The 13,481-nt window shown below is 44.9% G+C and overlaps 1 protein-coding gene across 2 annotated transcripts in view; it reads left to right on the plus strand.

The window, feature by feature from the left end:
* Positions 1 to 12,649, plus strand: part of SWAP70 (switching B cell complex subunit SWAP70) — a 65,050-nt gene extending 52,401 nt beyond the window's left edge. For both annotated transcript variants that reach the window (XM_047691802.1, XM_047691803.1), the window contains 6 exons: positions 1,782 to 1,963; positions 6,142 to 6,249; positions 7,808 to 7,974; positions 9,917 to 10,115; positions 11,104 to 11,200; positions 11,535 to 12,649. In XM_047691802.1, coding sequence (XP_047547758.1) covers positions 1,782 to 1,963; positions 6,142 to 6,249; positions 7,808 to 7,974; positions 9,917 to 10,115; positions 11,104 to 11,200; positions 11,535 to 11,641 — 860 coding nt within the window. In that variant the 3' untranslated portion in view covers positions 11,642 to 12,649. The remainder of the gene's footprint in view (positions 1 to 1,781; positions 1,964 to 6,141; positions 6,250 to 7,807; positions 7,975 to 9,916; positions 10,116 to 11,103; positions 11,201 to 11,534) is intronic.
* Positions 12,650 to 13,481: the final 832 nt, after the last annotated feature.

Below are 13,481 nucleotides of genomic sequence, written 5' to 3' on the forward strand. Positions count from 1 at the left end.
CCTCTTTCCTAGGTCACTTGAATTATGAATTTTGTAGCTGTTTTTCCTTTTCCATAGAATGGGGATAATAATAGTACCTACGTCTTGGGGCAGCTGGGTGGCTCAGTTGGTTAAGCTTCTGTCTTTGGTTCAGGTCATGATCTCAGGGTCCTGGGATTGAGCCCCACATCAGGCTCCTTGCTCAGTGGGGAGCCTGCTTCTCCCTCTCCTCCCTGCTCATGCTCTCACTACCTCTCTCTCTCTCAAATGAATAAATCTTTCTTTTTTTAACTGACAGAAGTCTTCTTTGTTGTTTCAAGTGAAGTTATACATAATTTTTAAAAATTTTTATTTTTTAATTTCTTTTCAGTGTTCCAGAATTCATTGTTTATGCACCACACCCAGTACTCCATGCAATACGTGCCCTCCACAATACCCACCACCAGGCCCACCCAACCCCTCCACCCCCTCCCCTCCCAAACCCTCAGTTCCTCAGAGTCCACAGTCTCTCGTGGTTCGTCTGAATAAATAAAATCTTTTAAAAAAATAGTACCTACCTCTTAAGGTTTTTGTGAGGGTTAACAGATAATGAAGATACACTTGCACATTTAAAAAATGGCACATCATTGCAGAAATGTGATAGATTATAGATAACCTAAATGTCCATTAATTGCAAATGGTTGAATAAATGATACAAGAAACAAAATGGGGTTCTGTACAGTATGTATAATGTTTTATTTATTTGTTTTACTTATTTTAAAAGATTTTATTAGAGAGAGAGAGAGTGTGTGTGTGTTTGTGTGTGTGAATGAGAGAGAGCATGAGCAGGGGGAGGGGGAGAGGGAGAGAGAGAGAGAAGAAAACTCCCAGTTGAATTGGGAGCCTGATGTCAATCCCAGACATTGGGCTCATGACTCCAGCCGAAGGCAGATACTCAACCAACTGAGCTACCCAGGTGCCCTGTATAATGCTTTATATGTTGATACAGAAAGCTATCTAAGATAAATTAAGTGAAAATAACCAAGGCTCAGAAAAGTGTATTATGTCAAAAGAAGATGGAGGATGCATAAACATATTTATTTGTATATGCTTAAAATATCTCTGGAAAAGATGCACAAGAAACTGTTAACATTAATTGGTAATGGAGAGGGGAAGCCAGAACTTGGGATAGGAGCAGGAGGGAGACTTTTCCTGTATGTCTTTCCATGCTTTTGAATTTGAACAATGTGAAAGTAATAGCTGTTCAAAAAATTAATTAAAATAATCAGGAAAATACATAAAAATGAGATGATGCATGTAAAGATACACATATAGCAAGTATTCAATAAATGGTAGCTACTCTTACCATCTCAGGAAGGGAGTGTATAAGGATATGGTTTCATAAGGCATGGATAAGGGCACACTAAACCCAGCATGTAGCAAATCAGATATCAGGAAGTTTGAATCTCAGCTCTTACTACTTCTTGTTCTTATTTGGCCTTTTAAGAAATACAGAGAAGGGAATTGAAAGTGTTGTAAGTTCTTCAAATGTGTGCACTATTCCCGTATCAAGTATCTGTTTAGGAATAGATACGCAGTTATGGAATTTTAGAGCTAGAAGGGACTCTGGAGATCACATCTTTCATTTCAGAGATGAGGAGACCGATGCTGCAGGTTATGAGTTACGGAAGGGCGGACCAGCACTCAGTGGCAGAAGCAGAAAGTCCACTGGGCCTCTTGTTTTCTTCCCAGTATGCCATCCTCATTTTAGGCTTACGAAGAATAAACAGTCCATCCCTTTTTCTGTCCTACACCTTTTATAGCCATTCATTCTACTATCCATCTGTTGAAGTTGGGCAGCCCCCCACCACATAAAGAAGCCCGCCAGCGTCGGAAAGAACTGAGGAAAAAGCTGCTGGCTGAGCAGGAGGAGCTGGAGCGACAGATGAAGGAGCTCCAGGCTGCCAACGAAAACAAGCAGCAGGAGCTGGAGACCGTGAGGAAGGTGGGCGTGGACGCCGGGCTGCGGGGGCTCTCTCTTCCCTTGTAGGGGCCACAGCTACCTTCCTGACAAGCTTTGGGTCTGCCAAGACCAGGTGCGTGCAGTTTTAGACAGCTGCCTTGGTAAATTATTTTCTCAGGAAGTGTATCTAGATTGCTGAGTGAGACATCCTGGTTTTCCCAGCCTTGAAAGTATGAGGGTCTCAGGTCAGCAAGGCATTTCATTGACTGGACAAGAACATTTATAAGAATAGTGAGCACAGTTGAATTTTGTCAGAGAAAGATGAGAAATTTTATTTCCTCGATGTCAAGGTCACTTTTGGTGACCTGGGCGTGGTGTGTTGCTTTTTTAGCTTTTTCCCCCCTTAGCTTTACTCATGAATACTCTTAGTATAGAACTGTGGGTCTCACTTACCGTTTGGAATCAAAGATGCAGTCTGGGTCAATTTCTCCTTCCATCTCTGGGCTAGGAGATCAAGTACTATTGATTGTATAGGATAATTGACATTCATTGGAAAACCTTGTTGCTCAGCTGTATCATGGTTCTGGAGGTGATGGTCCTCATTGTATGGCCACTCTCCTTGTTTCTGCCTTGAATCAGTGAGCACCCGCTATCCACAAGATCAAAGACCCTTTTGTGTCTCCTACCTCTTTTGTAGCACCTTTGCCGTGGAATATGGGAGATACTCACAGTATAAGCCCCCACATTCCTGGTGGGGTTCTCCCTTTCTAGTCCATGGAGATGCCACACTTTGTGCTGACATCCTCTGAGTTAGATTCACAAAGAATTTTCTAGTACTTTTGTAACCTTGGGAATTAATGTGGGTGTATGAAGCGAGAAAGTTGTTCCCATCCATCATACCTTACTTTTTTAAATTTTTAATTTAAATCCAATTTAGTTAACATGCAGTATATTATTAGTTTCAGTATATTATTAGTGATTCATCAGTTGCATACAACACCCAGTGCTCATTATATCATGTGCCCTCCTTAATGCCCATCACACAGTTACCCCATCCCCACTCACCTCCCCTCCAGCAACCCTGTTTCCTGTAGTTAAGAGTCTCTTATGATTTGCCCCCCTCTCTATTTTATTTTTCCTTCTCTTCCTCTATGTTCATCTGTTTTGTTTCTTAAATTCCACGTACGAGTGAAGTCATATGATATTTGTCCTTCTCTGACTTATTTTGCATAGCATAATACCCTCTGGTTCCATCCATGTTGTTGCAAATGGCGAGAGTTCATTCTCTTTGATTGTCGAGTGTATACACACCACATCTCTATCCATTCATCTTTTGATGGACATCTGGGCTCTTTCCATATTTTGGCTATTGTGGACATTGCTGCTATAAACTTTGGGGTGCAGAATCACAATGTTTGCATCCTTTGCATAAATACCCAGTAGGGCAATTGCTGGGTCATAGGGTAGCCCTACTTTTAACTTTTTGAGGACTCTTCATACTATTTTCTAGAGAGCTTACCTACTTTCTTTTTTCTTTTCTTTCTTTCTTTCTTTTTTTTTTATGATTTTATTTATTTATTTGAGAGAGAGATAGCATGAGCAGGATGAAGGGCAGAGGGAGAAGCGGACTCCCTGCTGAGCAGGGAACCCAATGTGGGGCTGGATCCCGGGACTCCAGGATCATAACCCAAGCTGAAGGCAGGCATTTAACAGCTGAGCCACCCAGGTGCCCCGACATGCCTACTTTCTAAAAGCAGCTTCTCAGGTCTTGTTGCTCTTCCTCCTGAATCACTCTTGCATCTTGCCTTTCTGCTGTAATGTGTTTTCTTTAAAAACTCCCGTAACAGGCTAGGATGAGCACCTGTAGTATGTGATCACTGCTTCCTTCATCCACTGTACACATGGCAGTAGTGGATATTAGAAGAGTGGGGTGGAAATCTGGGCTTGTTGTCCTTCTTTCATAATTTTTAAAAAATTATACAATAGGTCCTACAGAAGAGAGTACAAAAGAGTGTGTACGAAAGCATCACAAAATGAATACCCCTGAAACTATTACCCAAGTTAGGATAGAGTATTGCCAAAATTTGAAAGTTCTGGTGTCCTTTTTTCTTTCGTTTTAATTTTTTGGCAGTTTACAAACAGTAAGATTCATGGTTTATATATAGTTGTGTGAGTTTTTACATGTGTCTGGATTCTTGGAACCAGCACAGACAGAATGCAGAACAATTCTACTGCCCCACAGAATTTCCTCACGCTGCCCGCTGTACTCAGATTGTCCACTAATCCCTAACCCCCGGCAACCACTGATCTTTTCTCTGTTCCTGTATTTTTGCCTTTTCCAAATTGTCATATAAATGGAACTGCACAGTGTATAAGTTTTCAAGGCTGTGTTCTTTGACTTGGCATCATGCATTTGAGATTCACCCATCTGGCATCTTTTTGAGCCTTTAGACTCTTTTAAACTCTGCCTCCCATGAGGATGTAGGTGCCCTGTTCTGCTTTATGTGAATGTATGCCCAGAGCTGGCAAGGCCTAGACCAGACTAGACAGCTCTCCTCCTACCTAGATTTACAGAATTATTTAAGAAACTGATTTGGGATTTGTTAAGTGTTGAGAAGTTATTATAGAGCCTTAATAATCTTTAGTTTTCCTTTTCTCATAAAGAAATAAAATTCATCAAGTTTTTGTTGAAACATATTTAGGGAAAAAACTGCTTAGATGAATATTTTAATCACCTGGAATTCAATAATGTTTGTGGGTTTTGTAAGACTTGATTGGCCTCACTTAATTTGGAAGAAAGAACAAGAAATCATGTAGTTTTTGTAAATTAATATGTTTCTTTAAGGGGGTTGCCCACATTTTTTTTTTGTTTGTTTGTTTTTGAAAAAATGCTTTATTTTTGTAGGGCACTTTTAGGTTCACAATAAAATTTGAAAGGAAGATACAGAGATTTCCCATGTACCTCCGGTGTCAACACACGCACAGCCTCTCCCATTCCAGAGTGGTACATTGGTTAAAATTGATGAATCTGCACTGATACTCATAGCACCCAAAGTCCATAGTTTCTCTTAATGTTCATGCTGGTGTTCTGCATTCTGCGGGTTTGGACAAATGTATAATGCCATGTATTTACCATTACAGTATCATTCAGGCTTATTTTCACTTCCCTAAAAATCCTCTGTGCTCTCCCTATTCATCCCCCTCCTCTCCCAAATAACTTTTATTTCTACTGTGGTTTCTTTAGAAAATATATAATCTTTTTATAGATAATATAATCATATGGCTCAAAAATTTAGATTATACAAAAGAATAAATCCCACTTGATCATGGTATATGATCCTTTTAAAGTATTATTGAATTTGGTTTGCTAATATTTTATTGAGGATTTTTGCATCTGTGTTCATCAGGAATACTAGCCCCTGATTTTCTTTTCTTGTATCTGCTTTTGATATAAGGGTAACACTGGCCTCATAAAATGAGTTTGGAGAGAAAGTTTGAGAAGAATAGACATTACTTCTTCTTTGGATGTGTGGTAGAATTCACTAGTGAAACTGTCTGGTCCTGGGACAGCTTGTTTGTTGGGAGGTTTCTGATCACTAATTGAATCTCCTTCTAGTAATCAAATTGGTTGTATGTTTTTAGGAATCTGTAAATTTCTTCTAGGTTGTCTGATTTGTTGGTGTATAATTATTCCTAATCTCTTTTGATCCTTTGTAGTTTGTGGTATCCTTTGTAACATCTCTTTCATTTATTTGAATCCTCTTTTTTCCTTGGTGAGTCTAACTAAAGACTTGTCAATTTGTTTATCTAACGAGCTTAGTTTCACTGATCTTCTCTATCATTTTGGTCTCTTTTATTTATTTCTGCTCTAGTCATTGTTACTTTCCTTCTACTAACTTTGGGCTTCATTTTTTTCTTTTTCTGGTTCCTTGAAGTGTAAAGATAGGTCTTTTGAGACTTTGTTTTTATTTATTAGCGAGAGAGAACGTGCAAGAGTGAGCAGTGGGGAGGGATAGAGGGAGCGGGGAGAGAGAATCCCAAGCAGACTGTGTCCAGTGGAGCCCAATGTGGGGCTTTATCCCATGACCCTGATAATATGACCTGAGCCAAAGTCAGATGCTTAACCGACTGAGCCACCCACGTGCCACCATTTTTCTTTCCTAATGCACCTTCACTTTAATATTTATTGCTTTTCTGGGGGTGGGTTTTTGATTGGGTAGAAACTGGAAGAAGCAGCATCTCGTGCAGCAGCAGAAGAAAAGAAACGTCTTCAGACTCAAGTGGAACTACAGGCCAGGTTCAGCACAGAGCTGGAGCGAGAGAAGCTTGTGAGTGCCACACAGCTGGGAACCTGGGACCTGCTACATTTGCTCACAGAGCCAGTTTGGGTGAAGAGGGAGGGACCAAGGCCTGGGAGGCTGGAGGGAGGCCAGCTTGTCAGCTGGGCTATGCTTCTGACCTGCAGGGGGCTCATGGGGAAGTTCTGTGTTTCTTCATTCAGTATGGGCTTATTGAGCACCTTCTATGTGCCAGGCACCAGGCCAAGGATATAAAGGTAAAAGACGTAAGCCTTGCTTTTAGTACCCCAGAATAGAAATTCATGGAATGGGGTGATAAGTACTGTGGTTAAGGTGACTATATGTCTTGGTTTGCTGGGCTAGTCCTTGCCATCCTGATATAATTATTAACAGCATTCTTTTTCCTTCTCAAAGAGTCCTGGCTTGGAAAATAAGTAGCTATGGAAAAAGAAAGCACGGGTTCCATGACATTCTTCTTCTGTCATGAGCAAAGTGGGAGGTTCTGAAATCATGAGAACATATAATTCTGGTCTGCTTCTCTTAGCAGTTCTGATCCATCCCCCAAGACACCCAAGAGCCAGGTTGCTGGAGGTGGTTAGCTAGTTCATTGGAACACAGGTCTTACGTGGAGTTGTAATGTATGGGAGAGTACTGAGCCCAGTGCCCATCAAATAGATGCTGGTGACATTTATTAAGTTTTTGTTGCTTGGAGTTGAGATAGATATATTCGTGTTAGGGAAGAAATGTTCATAGGCAAGCAGCTGTTGGGGGAAGGAGTGCTGTACTCACAGCCAGAAGAGCTGGGTTCTTTCCTCTCTGCTCCTGCTTTTGAGCATAAGTTTTCTCTTTACATTGGAGGTGTTGTCATGTGATCTCTCATGACTCTTAGGACGAGGAAGTGAGCAGTGAGAATATTTCATAAACCACGAACACATATGCTGATGTGTGTGCTGTTACATTCAGATATCCTTGTCTTCCAATTTTTGAGATTCAAAACTGTTTAATACAGAAAGGAGAACCCATATACTTGTTAGGGTGCTAACTTGGGTGCTTGAGTCCCCCCAAGGTTGGATGTGTCCCAGGGAGGAAGAAGAGGGGCCTGGAGGCAGCCAGGTAAGAGGAGTCGCTGGCTGCTGGTCAGTCGTCCCTTTCCCCTTTAACCCTCCCTCTGGCTGTTCTAACTGGGCAGAGGTTCATTCCTTTTAGAGAAGACTGTGGGTAAAGAGGTTGTGGTTGTATAATAGAAAGGAATTTAAAGAGAAATTATTCAGGGAAACGATTTTTTTTCTTGACTTGAATCTTAAAGTGTGGAGTGGAAGGGATGGAATGTTCCCTGGGCAGAAAGACAGCATGAGGGCTGTAGCCTGTGGCCCCGACTGTGCGTGCGGTCTCAGTGTTAGTATTGGCTGCGGTGTTCTCCTTGCTCCATCTTTAGTCTGGGAGTACGCGACGGGGCCCTGCCCATCCTGCTGGGCTGTGGCAAGGGCTGGCCATTGGGAGCAGCCCCTTGTGAGCAGCGGGAGCAGCGGGAGACGTTCCCTGGGGATAAAGTCAGCCTGAGTGTAACATGACCCTTTTATGCCATCAGATCAGACAGCAGATGGAAGAACAAGTTGCCCAGAAGTCCTCTGAACTGGAACAGTATTTGCAGCGAGTCCGGGAGCTGGAAGATATGTACCTAAAGCTGCAGGAGGCCCTGGAGGATGAGAGACAGGCCCGGCAAGACGAGGAGACTGTGCGGAAGCTTCAGGCCAGGTGCCAGATCTGTTTGTCTCCTGTGTCTTTATGTGCTTCGCTGGGGCGAATGTCGTTTCTAGGAATGACTAACGTTCTGGTGAAGAGGGAGGCGTGTCTGCCGGACCAGAGAGACCCTGGAGGCCTAGCTAGCCAACTTGTTTACTCTTGGTCTAGGGCCCTGGAAGGCCCTGGCTTCTAGGGCCCTAGACAGGCTTTCCATCTGTGTAGAGCAGGCAGGTGGCCTGGTCTGAACATAGGCATGAACCAAGGCTGAGCAGCCCAGCCAGAGCACCAGCCAGGCTGGGGGAGAGCCCACTGAGGATGCCACTGACGTCAGCACTGGCACCATGTTTTGGTCCCCACGCCTTCTGCTGTCACTCAACACAGGATGCTCACACCTCCAGCAAGATAAAGTCTCCACTGTCTCTGCTCTTATGTGTCGGCTGCTTCGAGTCCACGTTCCAGAGTCTCGTTTCTTCCTAACGCGTCTGCTTAGGCAGGCCCAGCTCGGGCTTCCACTGTGCCCTGGCTGCCAAAGGGCAGGAGGGCAGGGGTCTGGCCTTGGCTTCCGTAGTGGGAGATGGGCCCTGCTTCCCATCAAGATGCCCATTGTGCAGATTCCTTGGACACGTGAAGGGGATTCAGACTGGGCAGCCTGAACACCTGCAAACGTGCATCCCCTTCTATACTCTAACCACTAGGATGAAGAAATAGGCCTTTCCTGTTCTGTGTTGTATCACCAGTGCCTAGAAAAGCACACAGAAGGTGCATCATACATGCACACGTTGAGTGGGTGGACGAACACTGGTCACAGCACATTTGCAGTGTTGTGTTCAGCTGTGGGTCTTACACTCTGGAAGGAGGGAGTGGCCGGTCCTGTGTAGAACTAGGGACAGTAGATGGGAGAGCTCTTCCTAGTCCAGGAAGAACTTTCCACGGCTACCTATAAATAAACTTGCTGGATTCGTGAAGCAGTGGGTGGGCCATCCCTCAGACGGTCGGATAAGTGCCCTGCAGGGTGTTGCAGAGGTAGTTCTTGCGGCAGGGAGGCTGGGGCTGGCGACATGTGGCCGTCTGGTCCGTCACTTTACTCCTTCTCTCGCTGGCTTTGGAAGAGTGTGCTGATGGTCGGGCCACTGGAGGTGTGTTGGTACTGGGCTGGCATCTAACCACACCGTCTGTACTTGGTACAGGTTTGGGCTGTACCTCAGTTTATTTAAACGCCTCTGTAGCTCGATATTTTAGATAGGCAGCCTGTGACTCAAAGATAACCTTTTGGAGTCACACAAACCTTGGTGAAAAATCCACTACTATCTGTGTAATGTACTTACAAGCACCCTGATTTTTTATTGCTTCATCTGGAGGGATGACAGTACCTTGGGAACTGATGGGTTAGCAGTCGAGAAGTCAAGGGAGTGACATACATGTAGTGATTGTTCAGCCGAGTGGGAGCTGATTTAGTCTGCCTTCTGTTGGCTCCTTCTTCCCTCACTTCATTAGTTTGTTAGCGTTGTCCTCTGTCGTAGGTCTGTACGAGATGAGAGCTGTTTTGCTGTTACAGCAGCCCGGGCACATTTCACAACTTGGCTCTACCACCTGCCCGGTGAATGACGTGGTACAGGTCACTTAGCTTTTGTGCCTTTCTTCATCGTTGAACTATGAATGCTGATAGCACTTAAGTTTATTGTGGGGATTCTTTAGGAAAATACACTTAGTTCTTGGCCCAGTTTGTGGCACAGTAAACCTCTCATAAATGTTAATTTGTTTTCAAACAAGAGTGCAACAGAGAGGAGCAAGACAGGCGGCACGGGTCGCCTTATCAGCTTTAGGAATGTGGGCCTCTGTGGCTCGTTTCTTCCTCGTGAAAGAAGAGGGTTGGCTGAGATGGCCTCGGGGGCTCTGGCATCTGCCGGGGTGTGGGCGCCTGGGCAGGTTAGATCCTGAGCCCTCTGTGTCACAGGTTGCTCGAGGAAGAGTCTTCCAAGAGGGCTGAACTGGAAAAGTGGCACTTGGAGCAGCAGCAGGCCATTCAGACGACCGAGGCGGAGAAGCAGGAGCTGGAGAATCAGCGCGTCATGAAAGAGCGGGCCCTGCAGGAAGCCATGGAGCAGCTGGCGCAGCTGGAGCTCGAGCGGAAGCAGGCGCTGGAGCAGTACGAGGTGATGCCTGGATTTCAGGTTTCCAAAACAAACATTTAAGCACCCGAAACTAATCTAGCCCTCTTGCTTAACTAACTGGACTTAAAGTAAAAACTTAAACATTTAGAAAGAACAACAGTTGCTTAGCTGTTAAGAAGCTGTAGTGAGAATTTTGCTTAGCTGTGAGAAGTAGTAGTTTTTATAGGTGGTGAGGGGGATCAGGTCAAGTCCAGTCAAAAGGCACACAGTAATTTGAACAGGAGAGGTCTAATATAAGCAGTTATTAGCCACAATGAGGGGATTGCCTGCTAGGCAGTGAAGACTCTAAGGAGGCAGCAATGGCAGGTACAGGAAGCAGCCCATGTCTCTGCGCCTGAGGCAGGGGACCCAGCTGGAAGAGGGTCCCCCTTGATCCTTGCCCCTTATGCCCGTGGCTGTGATCCTGACCTCCTTGGAGAGAGCATGGCCTTGGCCCCCGGGACGGCAGAAGAGCTATGACTGGGAGGCTGTCCTCTGGGCATGGGTTGAGCCCCTGGGGTGCCCCCTGCCATAGGAGCTGCTGAGAGAGCGGCAGGTTCTCCGCAACCGAGAAGGGTCCAGTGGAACCCGGAAGCAGAGGCCCTTCCTCCAGTGTCCCTTCAGTCCCCTTTACTGACCAACCTTAATGGTGCCCACTGGCAAGGAGAGTTACCTGCTGTCACACGCAGGACAGGGGAGGCGGCGTTTGGAGCCAAGGAGTGGCGAGCCGTGATGCTCACACAGCGGTCTTACCCGTTCATGTGTAGCAGTGTGAGTAGGTCCTCTAGCTGACCTCAGGCAGGTTACTCAAGCTCTCTGCATCTGGTTTCCACATCTGTAAAATGGGGGTAATAAGAGTTCCTCCTCTTGAGAGAGACTGGGAGGATTTCCTGGAATAACCCGCAATCATATAGTAAGCACCCAGTCATTTTTTATTTGGCTCTTGAACTCCCGTTGTGTTTGCATTATCCAAAATCTCCTTGTGTTCCAGGGAGTTAAGAAGAAGCTGGAGATGGCAACTAGTAAGACCAAGAGCTGGAAGGACAAAGTGGCCCAGCACGAAGGATTAATTCGATTGATAGAGCCAGGTAACACACTCCTTAGAGTAATCAGATATTTTCCCAATTTTTTCCTCTGTTTTATTTATGTGTTTGAATTGTGCTAAAAGTCTTCATTAGTCCAAATACATAGAAAGCAAACTGTTTGGGGTCAATTGCTCTTGAGTAACTTGCCCTGTAATAGATAAGAAGACCCAGGAATTCCCTTTGCATTCGTCTTCTGGTGGTTTTGGTGGGTATGACATTGATGGATATTCCTCAGAGGAGAAATAAAGGAGAAAGGGACTGTCTTATCTGTGGGGAAATGGTTATGTTAACTGAAGGGTATGGTACTTCCTATATTTAATGTGTGTTTGTCCCTTAGGTTCCAAAAACCCTCACCTGGTCACTAACTGGGGCCCTGCGGCTTTTACCCAGGCAGAACTGGAAGAGAGAGAGAAGAGCTGGAAGGGGAAGAAGAGCACGGAGTGAGGGGGTGACGAGGGGCAGGGCCCGTTGGGGGCGCAGCTCCGTAGAGCTGGAAAGCTCGATGCTAATGACACAGGAACTGGCTTTGCCGCTTCTGACCTTTTTCCTTTTGCGCCTCCTATCAGGTCAATATACTAAGGAAGCCTTCTGATTTCTCTGCCTGAAAATCAGGGCTCACCTGAAAAGAAAAAAAATTTGACCCTATCAAGCTCTTTATCTACTCTTTCCTTGAAAACTTCAGCTTCTGAAAATTCCCTTTAGCTCCCTCAGGTGCTCATGGGAATTGGGCCACGCACACACCGTGCGGGGGGTCGCCATCAGCCGCCGTCGGAGACAGGGTTGGGCTGTGGCCCGCTCTCCCTCCTCTGTGGCAGCAGGTCCCTGTCTCCGAGCGCAGCCTTCTAAACCAGCCCGCCGGTCTGCTGCGGGTGCCACTGCCCGGGAGGCTTGCGACTGCTGCTCCGGCTGTCCTGGCGACGTGTGACCCTTGTCCCCGCTGGTGGTTCCCAGTGCAGTTGTGCGGGGCTTTCTGCCCAATGCGCTGCCGCTGATTCACGTCCTGGCCCCGGTGGCCCCAACTCAAGGGAGCAAGTGCTTTGGCTGATAGATCCTGAGGAATGAAAGACAGCACAGAGATGAACTAAGCCCCATTGGAGTGGTAATTTGATACTAACTGAATTCTTTCTAATATTTAAAATGGTCTGGAGGGTCAACCTGCTGCCAGACCCCCTTGCTTTTTCTTTTGTAGTTACTGTACAGAAAATTTCAGGAGTTTGTGAATGCTTGTTATAATCAGGCCTTTTCCTTAATAAATAGGGATATGATCATTTATAGGAATTACACATGAAGAAAGTTTTTAAAAATGTATTTTTATGATGTCCTATGTTGAGAGAGAACAAATATTTATAATTTGCAAACATTCTTACCTAAATATTGTACAATGTAATATGCTGAACTTTCTTAATTTTTTGCTAATTTTCTAAGATATATTAAAAATGTTTTGTATGTTTGTTTTTTTTTTGTTTTTTGCGTTTTTTTTTTTTTTTTAGTAAAATGGACTTAGAAAATAAAAACACAAGAACAGCATGCATTTTAAACTGCCTGATTTAATACAACAGGGTGAGGTTTTGTGTATATCTGTATATTTTCACATAATGAGATGGACTTGAATTGAGGGATACTCCCTGAAAACCCTGATTTTGGAGCTTGGACCCGCAGACGAGTGCTGTCACGAGGTGAACTAAGTCCTTATGTTTGGTGTTTGAGTCACTCCTGTGGGAAACCATGGCAGATGTGTGCGCTCACAAACGGGAACTTTTAAGATATCTCCCTCATTGTTGCTCTTACCTCCAAATCCTCTTAACCTCTGCTTTCCTGAATTTTCTTTTTATGCCTTTTGGTTTTTCTTTCAGTTTTACCAGAGTAAATAGTGTGGTTTTTTTGTTTTGGTCTCACATGGTTGCCAAGACTAAAATGCCTACTGTGGGCTAAGCCAGCCCACTCACTCAGGCCAGCTTGATTGTGTCTTGGAAAGCTGATCTTTCCCTTCTAGAAGGAGAGAACACACTCGCTAGTGTTTTCTTAAACATCTTTCTCTACTGTAGTGGTTCTCAACAGGGGACACTTTTGCGCCCCCCTCCCCTAGGGGATATTTGGCAATGTGTGGGGACATTTGTGGTTGTCTCAACCGGTACTGTTACTGGCAGTCTGGTTGGGTAGAGGCCAGAGATGCTGCCGAACTTCCTACAATCACGGGACACCTCCCTGTAGCCAAGAGTCCTCTGGCCTGAGCTGTCGGTGGTGCCAAGATTGAGAAGACCTGCTCTACAGAAAGGCAAGTTCT

The sequence above is a fragment of the Lutra lutra genome, chromosome 10 (genome assembly GCF_902655055.1).
Source record: "Lutra lutra chromosome 10, mLutLut1.2, whole genome shotgun sequence".
NCBI lineage: Eukaryota > Metazoa > Chordata > Mammalia > Carnivora > Mustelidae > Lutra > Lutra lutra.